At 34.8% G+C, this 23,207-nt stretch overlaps 1 protein-coding gene across 1 annotated transcript; it reads right to left on the reverse strand.

Moving 5' to 3' along the window:
• Positions 1 to 12: 12 nt before the first annotated feature.
• LOC124233592 (uncharacterized protein C12orf40-like) lies at positions 13 to 22,871 on the reverse strand (the record flags this gene model as incomplete). The annotated part of the gene is given in 7 exon segments (XM_046650734.1): positions 13 to 340; positions 11,658 to 11,773; positions 15,606 to 15,623; positions 15,625 to 15,795; positions 17,345 to 17,393; positions 17,795 to 17,927; positions 22,739 to 22,871. Coding segments are annotated over 7 exon segments (948 nt in total), but the record flags the coding sequence as incomplete, so codon positions are not given.
• Positions 22,872 to 23,207: the final 336 nt, after the last annotated feature.

The raw sequence follows: 23,207 nt of genomic DNA on the forward strand, positions 1-23,207 counted from the left end.
AGTGGAATGGTTTTTATCAGAACTAGTGACTGCACAAATATCTCCCATACTGTCAAAACCACACTTGTCAAAGGTTTTCTTTATACTCCACTGATCTATGTTTAATAAATTGATCACATTTTCACTAATAAAAGAGTCACAATTCTCTGACAGAAGGCTGGGTGTTGGCTGGTTCACATCTTCAAGAAAATTTGAAACCTCTTTCCTATTTTCTTCCAAAATATGTTGTACTGACTGTTTTTCAATAATGAAGTCTGACTGTCTTCTCTCATCCATGGTTCCACAATCTTCACCTGTAACTATATCAGGTCTTTCAGTAAAGAAATTCCGATTTCCTGGACTTTGAGATAAATAAAAACATATTTAACAAGAAAAGCATAGAAAATTTTCATTTAGAAACTTAAAGTTAAATTCTTAGAGAACACACTGAGTAGCTACTAACATTTACCTGGACTATGTTTTCAGTTTTTTATTTGAATAAATAATATTGTTTTGGGTGGAAATTTGTCTAATGTGCCTCAGTGAGTATGAAAATAATCTACACTTAGTTTTGTATTTCAACACAAAAAAAAGTGTTGAAATGAAGTATGATGTGGTTCAATTCACTGTTATATTAACAAAATATGACCAACCTATATCATGTCTTCTGTAATAAGGTCTAGTGAATACCCTAGACAACCACTGCATGTAACTGCTGCTCTGTTTAATCAGAGAAAGATATTTTGAACACACTGCAGGCAAAAATTATCCCCAGTGTTAAAACATCAAATCAGAGTTATCAGAACACTATAACAGATATCTCTCAACCTAACAAGGATATAAAAACAACTCTGAAGTTCCCAAGGGAGAGCAATACAGATACAAATGCATATATATGTAATAAAGCCAAGAGATAAAATGAATTAGATGAAAAGGTTAGCCTAGATAACTTATAAGTTCCCTTCTAATGTATAAATCATAATTCTAAGTTATGTCTAACTTGTATAAAAGAATCAAAGCTATTATATGAAATAATTAAAAATCAAGATATTCTGGGGCTGGCCCTGTGGCAGAGAGGTTAAGTTCACACGTTCCACTTCGGAAGCCCAGGGTTTCACCAGTTCAGATCCTGGGTGTGGACCTAGCACACTGCTCATTAAGCCATGCTGACATGGCGTCCCATATAGCAGAAGCAGAAGGACCTAAAACCAGAATATACAACTATGTACTGGGGGGTTTTGGGGGTAAGCAGAAAAACAGAAATAAATAAAGATTGGCAACAGATGTTAGCTCAGGTGCCAATCTAACAACAAAAAAAAAATCAAGATACTCTGGATTTTGTTGCCATTGACTATCCACAAATTTACTTAGGGGTGGGCTGTTCCAGAGATTGGAGGTACCAAAGAAATTTAGAAAAGAAACATAGACTGCTAAAACTGATTGATTTCCAATTTTATTTTTTAAGTTATTCATTAAACATCTAATGAGCAGGTCCACCTGCCGTGTTCTGGGCACTATGCCACGTATTGGGGACAGAGAGAGAAAAGAATTCAGTTTGCCATTAAAGAGAGAGAGAGATTTTGTCCAGGAATGTTCATAGACCGTGATCCTACACTGCTTCTCAATACGGTTCTTAGTGGTGTTTTGAGCAGAATAATGTTACTCTGTGATATCAAAGGCATAACCTATAGCACACGATAATATACACCATTCACACCAGAGAAACTGTATTACTTTAAATGAGAAAATAAATGTAAAAGCACTTCATAAATTAGAAAGCGCACTACAAATGTAAATAATCATTTTTAAACAGCATTTTAAGCATTCTGACTCAGAAGAATCACTCACTGAGAGATCTGGAGAACAGAGAAATGTATAATGCACAGTTATTGCTCACAAGAAATAGTCCGGAAGGGGAAAGAAAAACTAGAAAGTGATAAGTGCTATTCTACAGTGTTACGACAATAAATAAAAGAAATGCTTTTACTTGAGAAAAATCAGGTAGGTGGCATTTGAGTTGGGGACTGAATGTTGGGAAGGATTGCTACTTGTAAAGATGACAGAGAGAAATGATGCTAAAAATATAAAAGCCTTACTAAGATAAATCGATCCAACTTCTTTAACACTTTTTCCTATAGATAAAAGTTCATTCATTTATGGACTACAATATGGATAAATTCATTATCTAAATAAGCCTTTTATGTGCATTAAATAGATATTTAATGTATGCCTGCCATGTGGTAGGGAGATAATACAGCTTATATTCTAGTGAAGGAAGATAATAACAAATAAATAAGATAACTAACCATTAATAAGTACAATGCATAAAAGAAATAAACAAATAAAAAAGATAATTACAGCAGCTTTATAGGTGCTACAAGATCAAACGATGGAACAACTTGTGTTGGAGGTCCTTTTCAGATAGCTGGTCAGGAAAGTTCCTAGCAAAGAAGTGATAAATAAGCTAAAGATACAGAATGATTAGACATATAAAGAGAGGAGTATGCATACTGTAGGGGGATGGAATAAACACAAATACAAGATTTGCAGCACATGTGAGAAACAAAAAGGAGTAAAGCTAGAATAGAATCAGTGAAAGAAAACTTACGGCCTAAGGCTTAAAAGGTACAAAAGGGCCCAGATCATGTAGAGCTTTATTTTTGAAAAGAGCAATAAGAAACATTGAAAATTGCTAAGTACAAAAGTAAAACTCACTTGCTTTTTGCCTTAAAAAATATCAGTCTGACTGCTGGGTGAATGCGAATATCCTGATTTCCATCTGGCCAAAATGAAGTTAGAGAAACAAGATTTAGCCTCATTGACTGACAGAATTATAAAACTGGACAAACTGTATGAGACAATGGCTTTCAGACTTGGGCCATTGGATAGAATAGGATAACGATCCCTGACAGAGAGAAAACAAGTAAGGTGAATTCTATGACTGCTCCTAGCTTATTGCTTGGAGAGAGTATCCAAGCCACAGAACAGAGAGGGGAAATCCAGTTGGAGCCCACAGATTCCCTTTGTTGAGGAAAGAGCACTGGAAGGTCAGGAAGACTGCAGAGAACAGAGTATGCAGGGCAGAGTACCATGAAGGAGAGTGCTTCAAAGAGAGAGGGCTCCAGAGGTCTGCAGAAAGTTCTCAAATCTTCAGCTAAGTACTGATCAGCACATGCGTATGAAGTAATTACCCAAGGCTGAGAAAAGCAACACCCAAGATGAGAAGATTGAACAATTCCAGGAACTCAAACAGAAATGGGAAAATTTTGTGCTTCCACCAGTTAGAGTGGAAAACCTCTTAATTCAAAGGAAATCTAAGAATACAAGAAGGATATTGCCTTAGCAGGGGGCAAAATTAACCACAGAGTGAAGGTGTATCTGGTCCTGTTTAACAAAGTTTAAAGCAAGCCTTAATAAGATCATACTATTTCCAAGCAACTAAAATCCCAGAAAAACCTTAGGAAAATTTATAGGAATACAAAAATTTCCAGACCAAAAAGATGAAATTCATAATGTATACAATCTAAAAAAGAATTATCAGGAATGCAAAAAAGTAGAAAGTTACAACCCATAATGAAGAGAAAAATCAATTATTAGAAATAGACCAAGAAATGACACAAATGATAGAATTCGTAGACAAGGACATTAAAAGAGTTATCAGAACTATATTCCCTACATCCAAAAAGATAGACGAAAGACTGAGGATGTTGAATAGAAACATGGAAGATATAAAGAAGAGTTAAAACAAACTTCTAGAGATAAAAAATATACTGAACAGATTTACATAGAGATTAGACACCAAAGAAGATACAACTAGAGAATCTGAAGAAAAAGCAATATAATCTATATAAAATGAAACAATGAGAGAAAAAAAGATGAAAATAAATAAACAGAGCATCAATAAACTGTGACACAACTTCAAATGGACTAACTTACATGTTATTAAGGTCCCCAAAGAAGAGAGGAGAGGAATAAAAAATATCCAAAAAATCAATGGCTGAATTTTCCACATTCGATAAAAACTAAGTTCACAGATCCAAGATGCTCAATGCAGCTCAAAGACAAGAAATAAAAAGAAAAGGAACATCCTAATCAATGGATAGAAATCTATGATAGAAAATCCACCGTGGAGAATTTATGATAGAAAAATCTTAGAAACAGAGAAAAATTATATATTAGATATATAGATATTAAGATAAGAATGACAGCAACTTCTAGTAGGAAACAATGCAAGTCAAAAGATATCTTTCAAAAAGAAAAGAATAAAAACTTACAAATACATAGAAGCTGAAAGAATTAATTACTAGCAGCCCCGCACTATAAGAAATGTTAACAAAAGTCTTTCAAACATAAGGAAAATATCACCACACGGAAATCTAGATCTACACAAAATAACAAAGACCATCAAAAATGATGAATTTGTGCTTAAGTATAAAAAACATATTTTCTTAATTTTTAACTCTCTTTAAAGCAAAAAGAACAATAATATATTATTAGATTTATAACATTTATATAAGTGAATGTATGGATACAACACCACAAAGGCCAGAGGGGAGAAATGGAAGCATACCATTACAGGGTTCTTACACAATACTTGAAGTAGTATAACATAACTAGAATATAGTCTGTGATAAATTAAAATATATACAATAAATTCTAAAGAAACCACTGAAAAACAAAACAGAGTTATAGATAACAAGCCAACAAAAGGATAAAGTCATAAAAAAGACTAAAATCAAATAAAGGCAGAAAAGAGGGAAAGGGAACAAAGATTATATGGGAGAAATAAAAAATAAATTGCAAGAGAACAGACAAATCCAATCATATATCAATTGTTGCACTAAATGTAAACTATATTCATAACCATAATAGAGGTCTCAATAAATTTGAAAGGATTCAAATCACACAAAGGATGTTCCCTGTCCACAATGGAATTAATTTAGAAAGATAACAGAAAAGTCTTGGGAATTTTCGGAACCAAATAACAAATTTCTAAATATCTCATGGAGTGAAGAAGAAATCAAAAGGAAAATTAGAAAGTTTTTTAACTGAATGAAAATAAAACAAAACATATCAAAATTTGTAGGATGCAGCAAAGCAGCAGTTATGGAAAATTTACAGCACTAAACACGTGCATTAGAAAAGAAAAATAGTCTCAAGTCAATGACCTCAGCTTTCACCTTAAGAAATCAGGAAAAAAGGAGTAAATTAAATCCAAAGTAAACAGACAAAAGGAAATAAAGATAAGAGCAGAATTCAATGAAATAAAAACAAAAATAAGAAATACGTGAAACTGAAAGACGATTCTGTGAGAAAATAAATAAAATTGGCAAGTCTCTAATCAGAATAATCACTGGGAAAAAGGGGAGAAGAAACAACTTACCCATATTAGTAATGGGAGAAAAGACATCACTACAGAAGTTAAAGATTTCATACGCATAATAAGGAGATATTATGAATAACTTTAAGTCAATAAATTTTACAACATAGATAAAATGGATACATTTTTTGTATGACACAAACTACCAAAGCTCACTAAAAAAATAATAATCCAACTAGCCTTCTATCTAGTAAAAAATGGAAATTATAGTAAAAAAAAAAAACCTTCCCACAAAAAGAACTTCATACCAACTGACTTCACTGATGAACTCTACCAGACATTTAAGGAAGAAATGTACCAATCCTACACAAACTCTTTCAGAAAATTACACAGGAGGGAATACTTCTCAACTCATTCCATGACACCAACATTAGGCTGATATCAAAACCAGACTAAGATATTACAAGATATTACTAGAAAGTAATCTCCCTCATGAAGACTAATGTAAAAATCCCTAACAAAATTTTGGCAAACCAAATCCAATGAATGCATAACAAGGTTAGCACATTGTGACCAAGTAGGGTTTATCTTAGGAATACAAGGTTGGTTTAACATTCAAAATTAATCAATTGTGGGGCCAGACTTCTGGAATGAGAGACTGAGAAACCTGGCAAATCTTGTGCCCTAAAAGCAGTAACAGAACCAGATAACACTCACCAAAAAAATCATCTCAAATATGGGGAGTGACCAATGGCATCCAATAAACTGTGAAGCAGTACTTCAAGAAAAACTACTCAACCTTAGTAGAACCAGTGGGAACCTGTGGAGTTTTAGCCTTAGGCTGCCACCATCCCTCCACCCCCAACTCCATGGCTGGTAGCCTACCAAGGCTGAGCTTGTCTGGAGAGGGTCGGGAAGGTGGGAGACTCATGCCCAGGGAATTTGTCAAAAATAATCATTGTCTTGGTGGCAAACTATCAAAGAAGCCCAAAATTGCAGCTGCCTGAGGCTGAGATATTTGGAGCAAGCAAAAACCATCCAGAAATTTCATAGAGAGATCCAGAAAACAAAAAGGTACAAGAGGCTTTGATAAACTCCCAGACCCTCCTGGTGGTCTGGAAGGTTGCATACATGTGTAAGGCTGAGTGCAGACTCAGGAGAGACCAGAAAGAGCTACAGGTATCTACTCATCCCTGGCTGAGTGTAAGGTCTTGTGCAAGGGAGGAAGCCTTGTTAGCTGAAGGTACTTAAACACAACCTCCAACTAATCATTGGTTGGCCTCTAAGCACTGCTTAGAGGGAAATTTATACCTTTTAATGCCTGTATTAGGAGAGAAGAAATATATCAAATCAGTAAGTTAAGCTTGCACTTTAAGAACCTAAAAAAAGACAGGCAAACTAAGCCAAAAGCAAGCAGAAAAAGGAAATCATAAACATTAGGGCAGAAATCAATGGAATGAAAAACAGAAAAATAGAGAAAATTGATAAAACCCTAAACTTAGTTCTTTAAAAAGACCAATAAAATTAGCAAATCTTCAGCTACACTGACCAAGAAAAAAAGGAGAAAAGACACAGACGTAGAACTCAAAAAGGGACATCAACACCAACCTGACAGAAACTGAAAGGATTTCAAGGGAATGCTATAAATCACCTTATGCTAACAAATCATACAACTTAGATGAAGCGGATTAATTCCTAGAAAAACACATATTACTACAACTGATTCAAGAAGAAATTAGAAAATCTGAATAGATCTTTACACAAGTAAAAAAAATTAGTAAAAAGCCTTCCCACTAAGAATAGCCCTGATGCAAAAACATCTAAAGAATCCACAAATTCTTCTATTAAATAGAGCAAACACTTTACACTTTATTATATGAGGCCAGTATTATTCTGATATGAAAGCCAGACAAAAAACATAAGAAGAAAAGAAAAATTCAGACCAATTTTCCTAATGAATATGGAGGCAAAAATCATAAACAAAATATTAGCAAACCAAATCCAGCATTACATGAAGAGGTTTATATATAATGACCAAGCAGCTTTTAACCCAGGAGTGCAAGGTAGTTTAATACTTCAAAATACGGTAATATATTGCATGTTAATAGAATAAAGGAAAAAACTAGATGATAATCTCAAGGGACACAGAAAGAGCATTTGACAAAATCCATGGTAAAAACGTTCAATGAACTAGGAATAGAAGGGACTTTCCTCAACCTGATAAAGGGCACTTACAAAAAAACCTACAGCTAATATCATACTTAATAGTGAAGGCTAAATGCTTTTTCCCTAAGAGTGGGAAAAATGCAAGCATGTCCACTCTTGTCACTGCTATTCAACACTGTACTAGAGGTTGTAGTCACTCAGGCAAGAAAAACAAGTAAAAGGCAACCAGATTGAAAAAGGAGAGATAAAAACACCTTTATTTATAGACAACATAATCCAGTATGGTGAAACTCCTAAAGAATCCACAAAAATACTACTAGAACTAATAATGATCTCAGCAAAGTTGAAGGATACAAGATCAATATACAAAAATTAATTGTATTTCTATACACTAGCAATGAACAATCCAAAAATGAAATTAAGAAAATAATTCAATTCACAACAGCATAAAAAGAATAAGATACTTAGAAATAAATTTTACAAAAGCAGCACACTGCTTATATATTGAAAACTACAATACATTACTGAGGGGCCAGCCCAGTGGCCAAGTGGTTAAGTTCACACGCTCCACTTCAGCGGCCCAAGGTTTTGCCGGTTCGGATCCTGGACGCGGACATGGCACCACTCATCAGGCCACATTGAGGCAGTATCCCACATGCTACAAGTAGAAGGACCCACAACTAGAATATATAGCTGTGTACTGGGGGGATTTGCGGAGAAAAAGCAGGACAAAAAAAAAAGGATTGGCAACAGTTGTTAGCTCAGGTACCAATCTTTAAAAAAAAAATCCATTACTCAGAGAAATTAAAGAAGATCAAACACAATGTAATATGGTTCAGCCATAAAAAAGGAAATCTTGCCATTTGTGACAACATAGATGAAGAGGGAGAACATTATGCTAAGTGAAATAAGTCAGACACAGAAAGACAAATACTATATGATTTCACCCATAATGGAATCTAAAACGTCACACTCGAAGCAGAGAATAGAATGGTGGTTTCCAGATGCTGGCGAGTAGGGGAAATGAGATATTAGTCAAAGGGTACAAACTTCCAGTTATAAGATGAGTAAGTTCTGGGGATCTAATGTACAATATGATGACTATAGTTAATAATACTATATTGTATACTTGTAAATCGCATATTTGTTAATAGAGCAGATCTTAAGTGGTCTGATCACATACCCAAAAATGGTAACTATTTGAGGTGATGAATGTGTTAATTAGCTTGACTGTGGTAATCATTTCACAATGTATATGTATAGGAAATCATCATCTTGAACATCTTAAATATATACAATTTTTATTTGTCAATTATATCTCAATAAATCTGGAAAAATAAAACTCTTCAAACACACTGGAAGGTTCTCTCATGCCCCTCCAAGTCCACACCTCCCAACAGTAACCACCATTCTGAGTGCTATCACCATTCATTAATTCAGCCAGGTTCTGAACTCCACATAAATGGAATTACACAATGGTCCTCTTTTTGTGTTGAGATTCTTCCATGGAGATGCTTGTTACTGCATGTATCAGCAGTTTATTTTTTTTCATTTCTGTGTATTATTTCACTGCATGAATATTATATAATATTCTATTCTTTTGTGTGTGTGTGAGGGAGACTGGCCCTGAGCTAACATCTGTTGCCTATCTTCCTCTTTTTGCTTGAGGAAGATTGTCACTGAGCTAACCTCTATGTCAATCTTCCTCTATTTTATGTGGGATGCCACCACAGTGCGGCTTGACAAGTGGTGCTAGGTCTGCACCTGGGATCCAAACTTGCAAACCCTAGGCCACCGAAGTTGAGCATGCAAACTTAACCACTATGCCACCAGGCCAGCCCCATAATATTCTATTCTTAATGGACATCTTGGTTAGTTCAAATTTGGGACCACTATGAATAAAGCTGTTACGACATTCAAAAAAAAATGAATAGGAGAAACATTTCATGTTCATGGATTGGAAAAATCACTATTGTTAAGATGGCAATTTTCCCCAAATTGATCTACAGATTCAATACAATCCCTATCAAAATCCAAGTAGGCTTTTTTTATTTCCAGAAACTGACAGGTTGATGCTAAAATTTATATGGAAATGCAAAGGACTAAGAAAAGCCAAAACATTTTCAAAAAAGAACAACAAACTGGAAGACTAATACAGTTCTCAATTTCAAAACATACAGTAAAGCTATAGTAATCAGGACAGTGTGGCACTGACATAAAGATAGACATAATTAACCGATGGAACAGAACTGAGATTCCTAGGGGAAAAGAAAAACAACTTACATTTTTGGTCAATCGATTTTCAACAAAAGTACCAAAGCAATTCAGTGGGGAAAAGATATTATTTCCTTTCCACAAATGCAAATGGTGAATTTAGACCCTTACCTCACACAATACATAAGAGTTAACTCAAAACAGATCATAGACCTAAATGTAAGATCTAAAACTACAAGACAGAAAAAATCATAGGAAAAAATCTTCATGGCCCTGGCTTAGTCAAAGACTTGTTAGCTATGACAACACACAAACAATTTCTAAATGAAAAAATTAATAAACTGTATTTCATCAAAATTAAAACCTTTTTTACTTCAAAAAGACACCACTAAGGAAAGGAAAAAGGTAAGCATTTCACCAAAGATACACAAATGGCTGATAAGCACATGAAAAGATGCCAACATCATTAGTCATTAGGGAAATGCAAAATTAAAACCAAAGTAAGATACTATTACATATTGATTAGAATGGCAGATATATTTAAAAGACTGACTTTACCAAGTGTTGTCAAAGGTATGCTGCAACTGGAACTCTCATACACTGCTGATGCGATGTAAAATGGTACAAATCACTTTAGAAAACAGTTTGTCAGTTTCTTAAAAATTTAATCATATACCTACCATAGGACCCAGCCATTCCACTCGTAGATATTTCCCCAAGAGAAATGAAAGCATATGTCTAAACAAAGACTTCTATATGAACTTTCATAGCAGCTTTATTTGGAATAGCCAAAACTTGGAGAAAAAAGCCAAATGGTCATCAACAGATGAATAAACTGTGCTATGGTCATACAATGGAATACTACTCAGCAATAAAAAGGAATGAACCATTGATATACACAACCAACGACATAGATGAATCTCAAATTATGCTAGGTCAAAGAAGCTAGACCAAAACAAGGAGAACATACTGTATTAATGCAATTTATATAAAATTCTAGAAAATACAAACTAATCAACAGTGATAGAAAGCAGATCAGCAGTTGCCTTGGGATGGGAGTAAGGGATGTAAAGTAGCCAGAGGAAGGGATTACAAAGGTGCCCAAAGAAACTACTGGGGATGATGAATGGTCATTATTTTTGACATATGTCACAACTTACCAAAGTGCACATTTTAGATAAGTTCAGTTTATGGTATGTTGATTATACATTAATAAAGTGTGAAAAAAAATAGACCTAAGGACAAAGAGGAAACAAAAAGAACTGTTATATGGCTATTACAATTCTAGGCAAGAGGCAGTGGTGGCTTAGACTGAAATGGAACCTGTAGAGATGGAGACATGAGTAGATAACTTTAAAGTTTATTAGAATACAGAATTGACAATACTTTGTGAAACAGATATTGGGAGTTGAAGGAAAGGAAGGAATCAGGTACAACTTTTTTTTAGCTTAAGCAACTGAGTGAATAGTGGTGCCATTTACTAAAATGAGGAAGACTGAGACAGAATTACAGAGTCAAAGTTTCTCATCATGATTACCAAGAGTGATTCAAACTGGTTTTACAAGTTTAATGTCTTTTAAAACAACAAACCAGAGTTTAAATACAGACACCTAGAAAATAAAAATGGGGCACTGATCAACTACCATAAATATGAAAAAAATATTATTATGTTTATGATAAAGAAAAAGAAAGTAGTAATTCATAAAACAGGGATTATAAAACAGATGCAAAGCACCTTGGCCCAAAATATTTTTTAAAATAAATAAATGAAAGGTAGATATGTACATCAGAAAATCGTTACTTATAACTACTTTAATTAAATGCTACATTTTACTTACAGTGTTTTTGTTTTCCTTAGAAGTTTTACTTAGGTCTGTTTACGTTTCTAACTAAAAATACTTTTGTCCAGTAAAATCAAATTAATAACTCAAAGAAAGCATGCTACAGGTTCTTTATTTCCTTCAACATCTTTGCTTACCTGTTTAATCTTTCAAATAATGTTCCAAATTGTGCTGTTTTATATGATGGACTGAAAGCATCTTGATTTTTGTTTAATTCGGAAATCACGGAATTAGAATAATTAACATTACTGAGCTGAAAAAAAAAAAGGAAGAACCTGCCAAAAGGGTAAATGTACATATATACAATTTAAATAATTTACCGTAAAACCTCACTTAAGTAGACATCTATAGTTTAAAAATGTATTTTTTAGTCTAAAAGAAAGAGTGTCCTTATTGAAAACAAAATAAATACTGTTCTAATAATGTTATTATATGTTCTAATAATGTTATAAAATAATGTTATAAAATAATGTTATAAAAAAATCTAATAATGTTCTAATAATGTTATAAAATACTGTTCTAATAATTTATTTTGTTTTCAATAAAATAAATACTGTTCTAATAATGAAAGCAGTGTCAGTATTTGAATGACTGCTAAAATAACAGGGTTGATCTATGGTGAGCTAACCATTTTCTCAGAGGTAAAAAAAGATTAAAAATAAAAAGACCTGGAACACCAAGATCTTGAGTAAATAAAAGTTAAATATCGCTGACAGAAAATAATGATTTCTCCCAAGGAAACAACTGTACTTATCTCAGTTCCTCCATTTACTAAGTAATTTTAGACTGCTACTTTAATCTTTTTTTTAAAAAAAGATTTTATCTTTCTTCTTTCTCTCCAAAACCTGCCGGTACATAGTTGTGTATTTTTAGTTGTGGGTCCTTCTAGTTGTGGCATGTGGGACACCGACTTAGCATGGCCTGACGAGCTGTGCCATGTCCACGTCCAGGATTCGAACCGGCAAAACCCTGGGCCGCCGTAGTGGAGCGCGTGAACTTAACCACTTGGCCACAGGGCCAGCCTCTGCTACTTTAATCTTTCTGAATATCGCTACCACTGAGTGCAAAACGGGGAAAGTATGGACAGACTCTTGTGAAAAGCAGATGTGATAACCCATTTGTTAATGAGGAAGGTACCATATAAAGATATTATAATGGCCCAACACTAATCTATCCAGCAATAATAATGCATATCTGTAGTATATTTTATGTATAAGCCATGAAACACAGAAACGAGACGTCCAAAGACAAGCAATGACAGAAAGAGTCAGAAAAAAAAAGACGTGCAGGCAAAAAGAGATACTAAAAGTCTTTTTTTAAAAAAAGGTCTAAAATCAACAAAAGCTGAAAATAAAGTCTGATAACACATCTCATCTCAGCCTCAGAGAGACAGTGTCAATGGTGCAGGGACAATGTCATCCCTTGAAGCGAGAAACACACAACCAAATCAAAACAGAAGAGAATATTATATATTGGCTCAATACTACTTCTCCAGGGACTAGTAAGCCCCAGACCACTTTTTATTCTAACCTGTTTTTCAACTCATTTTCTTATGTAATTTATAGTCTCATTTTAATTTTCCTGAAATCTCTCCAAATATATATCCAAATAAATAAATTCCCTAATACTTCACAATGTGACACCACACCTTACCAGGGACGTTAGCTTCTCTTTTCTCTCTTCTGCCATATGAAGTACAACATTATTTACCCCTTTGGAGACAATTACTAACCTGCAGTCTCTAAGTAGAAGATTATTCAAGTATAGATTACACAGGGTCTCATTCTATCCTATAAACTATTTAACAAAGCAAGGATGAGTTAAAGCTGATGTAGGATGCAAGTTTTAGTCTTATAAAATACAAATGGAACGGGTAACTGAATGTTTTTCATTGCATCACTCGAAAATTATTGGGGGGCCAGCCCAGTGGCATAGTGGTTAAGTTCCCACACTATGCTTCGGCGGCCCAGGGTTCACTGGTTCAGATCCTGGGCACAGACCTACATACCACTCAACAAACCATGCTGTGGCAGCAACCCATATACAAAATGGAGGAAGAGGGCCACAGGTGTTAGCTCAGCAACAATATTCCTCAAACAAAATGAGGAAGACTGGCAACAGATGTTGGCTCAGGGCCAATCTTCCTCACCAAAGCAACAACAAAAAATTATTGGGTCCTTAAATTAATAAGCCTAGCACAATACTTCATTTTGCCTTCTCTGAAAAGCAGAAAACATACTTCAATAAAATTGAATATCATTACATATTGTATATAACTATAATACTGTAATATATAACTACAATATATAAATTATTATAAATTTGCTAATTATAAATTAATTTAGAAATAGTACACAAATATGACATAAAACCACCTCATGCTAAAAATGGGAGAGATTCAAAACTAAATATTCTTGTTAACCTTGTTAACAAGATAGAGCGTTTACATAACCATTTTACTCACTACCATTATATATTAGTATAGTAACCTTTAATAATTTTATATTTTTTAACTCTATGTAAACTTAGTAAAAGATCATTTCTTGGTATGTTCTATGGCATATATATTTCAAACTTCAAAAATGTGGATGTTTTTATAATTTTAACTATAGAGACTACAACAATTGAACATTTTGGCACTAAATATCTCTATCTATATACACATATGTGCATAGTCTTGGATGGAAGTGCATATAACCAGCTATCTTTCAAGTCATAGAAAGAATCAAGCCATCACAACTTATACTTTAACAGATTACTATGACATCACTGAGATTATGTACTGCTATTCACAGGATCCTTTCCATATCATGTATACTGGGCCATCATGACATCACCAACTACTCCTTTACTGTGATTACAATCAAGTATTACATAACACATTGAACTATGGTCAATTTTACTATCAATAATTTTATAAAAAGATGATGATTTCAAAGACTTTTAAAGAACATTCCAGTTTTGGGATTCATAATCTTCTACAGCCCAGAGAATTAAGTTTTTGACCTAAGAAGAATTATTATACTTAATTTCTCTCCTAATTTGGCTATATCTATAGCAACCCACAACTAATATTTTTTCAATCCATAAAAAGAAAAAAAGAGCATATCACAAAAATATAAAATGCTAAGAACTAGTGATTGAAAGGGACCTGTTCACAAACAACCAACCCACTAACTGGGAAAAAATATTTGCAAGTCCTATATCTGACAAAGGCTTAATATCCATAATATATAAAGAACTCACACAACTCAACAACAAAAAAAATCAAACAACCCGATCAAAAAATGGGCAGGAGACATGAACAGACATTTCTCCAAAGAAGATATACGGATGGCCAAATAGACACATGAAAAGAAGTTCATCATCGCTGATCATCAGGGAAATGCAAATCAAAACTACACTAAGCTATCACCTTACACCCATTAGAATGACACAAATAACTAAAACAAATAGTAACAAATGTTGGAGAGGTTGTGGAGAAAAAGGAACCCTCATACACTGCTGGTGGGAATGCAAACTGGTGCAGCCACTATGGAAAACAGTACGGATATTCCTCAAAAAATTAAAAATAGAAACACCTTATGACTCAGCCATCCCACTACTGGGTATCTATCCAAAGAGCTTGAAGTCAGCGATTCCAAAAGTCCCATGCACCCCAGAGTCCACTGCAGCATTATTTACAATAGCCAAGATGTGGAAGCAACCTAAGTGCCCATCAACAGATGACTGGATAAAGAAGATGTGGTATATATATACAATGGAATACTACTCAGCCATAGAAAAGAACAAAATCGTCCCATTTGCAACAACATGGATGGACCTTGAGGGAATTATGTTAAGTGAAATAAGCCAGATAGAGGAGGACAATTTCTGTATGACTCCTCTCATATGAGGAATTTAAAAATGTAGACAAAGAGAACAGATTAGTGGCTACCAGGGGAAAGATGGGGTGGGGGTTGGGCACAAAGGGTGAAGGGGTGCACCTACAACACAACTGACAAACAATAATGTACAAATGAAATTTCACAAGATTGTAACCTATCTAACTCAATAAAGACTTTTATTTAAAAAAAGAAAGGTACCTGTTCATTCTGCTTTTTTTTCATATGCAACTTTCTGAGGACTAGGCACTATTCTGGGAATAAAATTTTGTCTTGTAATATCTCTGTTAGAAGCTAATTCTGCTGACAAAGATGGTGGTGTGAAGCTGCAGTTTTCTATTCTGCTCAATTGAGGTTCGAACATTGTATATGAGTCCATGACTTGTGAGGACTATAGGAAAGAAGATACAATCATTTGATTTGCCAAAATATATAAACTAGAGACAAGGAAAGTTAAAATAAAAGTGAAAAAGGTCACGAGTTAGAGAAAAAGTCCCAAGTAAAGGCAAGTCATCAGTAACTGACAGTCCTTACTAAGACAAGAGAGGTTATCAACTAAGATTATACTTAAGAGCTCCTTTCCATCTGCCTTTCTCACCGATGGTCCCCTCTACCCTCAAGCTCCATTCCTGCATGTCATCTCCTAATGACAGGAAATCTAAGTTTCATTTATCTACAATTCAGGTGAAAGATTTCCAAGAGATTTTAGTATCACTGCCATTATCTTTCTGACGTAGCTTAACTTTGGCTATTCAAAGGAAAGAATAATTAATAATATGGCATTGGACTTTCACATTTCAAGCTTTAATCACAATCTATGTGTTTTCTAATTGATTAAAGTCTTATTTGCTAAAAAATAATTATTTGAAATATACTTTGAAAGAAAAATAATCTTGGGATCAACATGAATATTGAAAATCACAATTTGATATAAAATAAACAGTCAGGTCACCACGTTTGAAAACATGAATCGCTCAATGATCACATGAACCCAAAGGAGAACTCCCCAAATGAATTATCCTTTGCAGCTCTTCAGTGACAGGCAGAATCAAAGGCTTTGCACACAAAGGCCTAGTCTACATTACCAGAACTCCAAAGGGTTTCTCATAAGCAATCGTTAAAATATTCTTAAGGTATAGGTTTCTTACATTAAAAACTTCTAAAAGAACAATTTTAAAGACTAAAAATTTTTTTAAAGGATAATTAATTTTCTCTGATTCTCAAAAAATTTATATCACTTGATGGTGAAACTGGCAGAAAGTGAGCCACTGATGATTAAGTAGCTAGGAATTAAAGTTTTTTTCCCTTTTGCAATTACTGATTATAGCTTTTAGCTGTTTAACCCACTCATTGTTAATTGTGCTGTTTAGGCAATATGCTGACTCCTGCTAAGCTCCTATAGGTAACATCTTCCTGGTGCCTGGATCACCATGGTAATGCGTGTGTGAGCTGTTTTTCAGGAATTGGAACTCCTTGTCCACTTCAGGCCAGTTGAGACCACCAACTCATCAACTGGGCCCACGGAGATGTCCGACAGGTGACCTTTTAACTTGAAGAGGCTAAAAACTCTACCCTCAGATCATGCTGATGTCGCCATTTTGTGAACATGGGTCCTATGAAGAGGCATGAAGTCTGACTACGCTTGTGCAGATCATCATTACCTCACCTCTCCTCACCTCCAATCACCTCTCTCCACATTTCAGACCACGTTGACCCCGGCCCATATATATCCCTGAGTCTCTGTTTTCGGGGAAGCAAATTTCAGGCTCATGAGCTCGCTTCCTCACATGGCTACCTTGTGAGTAAACCCTCTCTCTGCTGCTATCTCGTCATCTCAGTGTTTGGCTTTCTGGGCGGCGGGCAAAAATGAACCTGGTTGGGTAACAGTGGCATGTCACAATTGTTAAAATAACTTAAAAAAATTTTTGTTTAACTCTCACCTTAACTGGGCCAAGTTCTTCCTTGCTGCCTTGTCTTTGATAGTGTAAACTAATGAAAAGAAAATGTAACAGTTAAACACATAGGTGGCAATAAAATTGGTTATCTTTTATAAATATTTAAAATTCATACTGTTCTATACAAATATGAAAACATACGGAACTCTTAAGTAAATCATTCCAGGGTTATAATATTATTGTGTTTTATAAAAATTATATTATTACTAGAGAGAGATTTTTATGATAAGGAAAGTCAAACTATGCATCCAAAAAACACTTAGCATGGATATTAGTTCATTGACAAAGGTCTTAATAGTTTAATAATACTGCTAACAGTCAAACAAACAAAAACTGGAGCTAGGATAATCCCTTTATACATTTTCCAACGAATAAAACAGAGTTGATAATGACTCTTTCAAATACCTAATAATATACAACCTAGCTAAAACCTACTTGTTTTCCATATCATCAATGCAGAGGTTAGACGGGACAAGATGAGGCGACATTGGAAGTTCTAAATCATGTTTTCTCAGGGGCATTTTTATGTCTCTATTCATATTCACATGGATCGGTTTTCTCACAGTTTCTATAATGAAAAAGTTGCAATTAAAAATTAAGAATGAATAATAAAATCTTTTAAAAGCATTGTTTGATATACCATGGTCATTAAGTAAATGTACATCTTAGATATTTACTAAAACCACCTATATTCTATACATGATAGAAGACATTACAGTACTAGCAACTATCACAGATAATTCAAATCATCTTTTTCTTCATCATCTTACATTCTCCTCATGAAAGGGGCCCTACAAATTTTGCTTTATTTTTTGATTCCTTCAAAACTTCCCTAACCCCTAGACTGTATCAGTTGCTATATTACACATTCCCACAGCACTACACATGTTCTCTATTATAGCACTTACCATAGTTTACTGTACTTGATTAACTCTATCTCCCTCACTAGATTCTTAAACTTTAGATGCAGCAGCCTTGTCTCTCCTTATAGACGATATAACTATTTTGACCGCTTAGTACTTTTAATTATGATCCTTTTCCAGGAAATGCTTTTTACACATACACAAACTACAGAGTTGTAGTGGAGAGCTTCTATCTTCTTATATAACCCTGCTTCCCTGGAAAAAATAATTGGTTTAGTGGCAACCACCTGCCACTCAATAATGGCATTACACCCCTCTGGTTATAAGTAATTGTTCCAGCGCTGAGACCTGACACCAGCAGAGCAAGGCAACATCCTTCCAGCGGAATTAAAAAATTCAGAATCAGAGAAGCAGTTCTCAGTATTTCCCTGGTGGTGAAATTGGAGAGATGAGCAATGTTAGTTCATAGTGGGTTTTTTTGGATTTTATTTTTCCTTTTTCTCCCCAAAGCCCCCTGGTACATAGCTTCTAGTTGTCAATGTTAGTTTTTTAATGTCACATTTTAAGCTTCATTGATGAAGACAGTCTGAGAGAATAAAACTAGTATCTGAAGTGAAAAAGAATCTTGGTAGTATTCAATTTCCTGACTCAAGCAGTCTCTGAGGCCCAGATGCACCACTACCCTTCCTTTAAGTGTCTTAGTCCATTCAGGCTGCTATAACGGACTACCATAGCCTGGGTGAACTATACAAAATAGAAATTTATTTCTCAGTTTGGAGGCTGGGCAGTCCAAGATCAAAGTGCTGGCAGATTCGCTGTCTGGTGAGGGCTCGCTTCCTGGTTCACAGACAGCTGTCTTCTCCCTGTGTCCTCACACAGTGGTAGAGGTGAGAGAACTCTCTGGGGTCTCTTTTACAAGGGCACTAATTCCATTCATCAGGGTCCACTCTCCTGACCCAATCACCTCCCAAAGGCCCAACCTCCTAATATCACATCAACATATGAATTTTGGGGGCACACAAACATTCAGTCCACAACATTAAGTAAGTAAATATATATTTTTTAAGTTTCTGTAATTTGCAGTCATGAGTCCTAACTAATAAAATCTTGCTTTGGTAGAGGAGGAAAAATCTTTTCTCTCTACCCTTCTAAATTATCAGCTGGGGGCCTGTAACAAAAGACAGATTAACAAGAGAAAAAGCATACAAATTTATTTAATATAAGTTTTATGTGGAAAACTTTGCAAGGAAATGAAGACCCAAAGTGGTTAAACCTGAGCATTTTTAAGCTAGGTTTGATGAAGAGCGGAAAGTCCTGGGGAAATGTGACAGGACAAAAAGGGGTATCAGCTAAGTGTAGTAAACTGAGGGAAACAGCAAGGTCTGTTCATTAGATTCCTCTCGGTGTTCCCTCTGCGTTGGAGATAACAACGTTCCTTTTCTTGGGGTATAGCGAGGGCACCTCTCACATGAAAATCCTTCCTGCACATGCTGCTTCCTCAAATTCCTCAGCTCAAAATATTCAATATGCCAAGGTGCCTTATTTTTTGGTAGTGTGGGGGATCAGAATTGGCCACCCCAAAATGTGTCTCTTTGGCATGAGGATTATTTGGGGCCGATTACTTTTAAGAAACTGCAGACAGGCGAGAAGCTCTGAAAAGTAGAAGCTACCCTCTGTAAAACACATTTACATTTGTAAGGGAAATCTCCATTTGTAAAGGTAACTCCCTCTCTGTACCAGGAAGAGGGGGGGATGTCCTTATGTCCAGAAACTCCTATCAAGGCAGAAGGCAAGGACTTAAATCCGCATAATAACCTTTCTCTTGTTTACTGTCCTTTTCTGGTAATCTCCCATAACTGACTCCCTCCCACCCCCAACATGCTCCTTTGTCTTTAGCCAAAGACGGAATTTAAGATGACAACCTTAGCCAGTCTGGGAGTTAACCAGTTTTCCTGGATTTTTCCCATGTATACATGTTACAAAGCTTTGTTTGATTTTCTCCTTTTATTCTGTCTCATGTCAATTTAATTCATAGCCCAGCCAGAAGAACCTATAAGAGATAGAGGAATTCTCTTCCTACCATAGAGCAGCATGTCCTGCCCCTGTTATTTTCTGTTCTACTTCCAGAATCCAATACAATACTTAGGGTAAGTACTCAAAAAACATATGTTCAACGTATGAATGAAAACAGAGTGAGGGAGAAAGGAAATATATAAAGTTAAATACATCACTGGACAGCCACATGTAAAAGAATTAAACTGGAACCCTATCTTACACCATACACAAAAGTCAACTCAAAATGGATTAAAGACTTAAATACAAGACCTGAAACCATAAAACTCCTAGAAGAAAACATAAGGAATAAGCTCCGTGACATCAGTCTTCATGATTTTCTGGATTTGACACCAAAAGTAAAAGGAATAAAAGCAAAAATAAACAACTGGTCCTACATCAAACCAAAAAGCTTCTGTATAGCAAAGGAAACCACCAACAAAATGAAAATGCAATCTAAAGAATGGGAGAAAATACTTGCAAATCATATTGTCTGATAAGGGATTAATATTCAAAATACATAAAGTGCTCATACAACTCAATATCAAAAAACAACAATCGATTAAAAAATGAGCAGAGGACCCTCTGAACAGACATTTTTCCAAAGACGACATACAACTGAGCAACAGGTACATGAAAAGGTGTTCAACATCACTAATCCTCAGGGGAATGCATTCAAAACCACAATGAGATATCACCTCACACCTGTTAGAATGACTATCATCGAAAAGACAAGAGAGGGGGCTGACCACGTGGCCGAATAGTTGTTTGTGTGCTCCAGTTCAGTGGCCCAGGGTCCGCCAGTCCAGACCCTGTGCACAGAGCTATATACTGCTCATCTAGCCATGCTGTGGCAGCATCCAACATAGAAAAACTAGAATGACCTGCAACTAGGATATACAACTATGTACTGGGGCTTTGGGGAGAGAAAGAAAGAAAAAGAAGAAGATTGGCAAGAGATATTAGCTGAGGGCCAATCTTCCTCACAAAAAGTAAAAAAAAAAAGACAAGAGGTAAGAAGTGTTTGCAAGGATGTGGACAAAAGGGAACCCTTGTGCATGGTTGATGGGAATGTAAATTGGGGCAAGCTCTATGGAGAACAATATAGAGGTTCCTCAAAAAATTAAAAATAGAACTATCATATGATTCAGCAATCCCACTTCTGGGTATATATCCAAATAAAATGAAAACAAGATCTCAAAGAGATATCTGCACTCCCAAGTTCACAGCAGCATAATTCACAGAGCCAAAATATGGAAACAACCTCAGCGTCCATCAATGGATGAATGGATAAAGATGGTGTGGTGTGTATATGTGTGTGTGTGTATATATACAATGGAATATTCCTGAGCCATGAGAAAGAATGAAATCCTGCCATGTGTGACAACATGGACGGAGCTAGAAGGCATTATGCTAAGTGAAATAAGCCAGACTGAGAAAGACAAATACTGCATGGTATCACTTACATGTGGAATCTAAAAAAAAAAAAAAGTCAAACTCATAGAAACAGAGAATAGAAAAGTGGTTGCCAGGATCTGGCGACTGGGGGATAGGGAAAGGTTGGGAAAAGGGTACTAACTTTCAGCAAAATGATGAATAAGATCCGAGGATCTAATGTAAGACATGGTGACAATAGCTGATAACACTATTACACAAATGAAGAAAAAGAACTAAATATAGCAAATATATTTACAACAGAAACTTTTATTCCTAAAGTTTATTAATAATGTATTTACTTCTACTAAAGTGTGACTACATTTACTTGTGACAACTGTCATCTGTGGAGAAACAAAAATAGCACAGAAAGGAAAAGAGGAGACACTAACAATACTGTGATCAATTTCAATCCCTTTTTTATGAACTCAGTTCTTAAGCTCTCATTTTAGCACTTGTTTTAAAAATTAAATATCAGACACAAGTTTCCTTGAGAGAGAAAAAAATACTCTGATTAAACTTTTTATTTACTTGAAGAATCAAAGTGCAGGCCAAAATGAACTTTATTTTGAAGTATTAGACTACTATAGTTAACATCCCAAGAATGTCTAAGAAATTCAAGTTATGAGATAGGAAACTAATCATTGAGGCAAAAACTTGTTCAGCTCTTCCTTTCAAACAAATTCTCCAAATAGGATAAGACAGTAAAGATATTTATTCCCTGCTCTTTAGCCAAACTTTGGTAACTATCTGCCTAGACAAAATAACATAATAATTGAAACAACGCTATAAGTTTAACCATACCTTATAAAATTAATTTTATATAACACACCACCTAAAAAAAAATAAATGGATTAAACAATAAAACATTTTAAGCAGAGACTAACAAAGCTTCTAATTTAAGAGGGCAATCAAGTTTTAAAATTACTTTCCACATCCTTTGAGTTCTAAAATTACAAAATTATTGGAAAACTAAACATTATGATCACATCAGATTCAAAACAAAATGTTACTGGAGAGGCTGACTTACCAGGTCTTTTCTTCTGGCAAGATATCTGATTTACCATATACAGGTTAAGGAGGTCTAAACTGACAGCAGAATTCTTGACAGGGGATAAAACTCCCCGTAATTTCATTTTTGATTTTAACCTTTTCTTTTCAAAATATTCCTAAAAAAATTAAAAATAAAAAGTTATTCTAGCAACCATATAGTTTCAGGCAGAATCATCAATAATAAAAAGCAATAATGCTATTAAATAATTGACTTGATATTTTTTATATTTCTGTGACACCTCCTTTACATGTTTACATGTAAATTAAAATGAATCATGATAACTTGTAGTTTGCCCAAAGACTCTAAATTACAGCTTCTTATAATCTTTCTTTTGTTAAGCGTAATGCCTTTAAAACAGAACTGTATAAAGCCATTCCCAGGTATCAAAAGATAAAAAAAAATTATCTGAATGTGGAACGTTTTTAAAAACCTGATAAAACAAATC

The sequence above is a fragment of the Equus quagga genome, unplaced genomic scaffold (genome assembly GCF_021613505.1).
Source record: "Equus quagga isolate Etosha38 unplaced genomic scaffold, UCLA_HA_Equagga_1.0 206373_RagTag, whole genome shotgun sequence".
Taxonomy (NCBI): domain Eukaryota; kingdom Metazoa; phylum Chordata; class Mammalia; order Perissodactyla; family Equidae; genus Equus; species Equus quagga.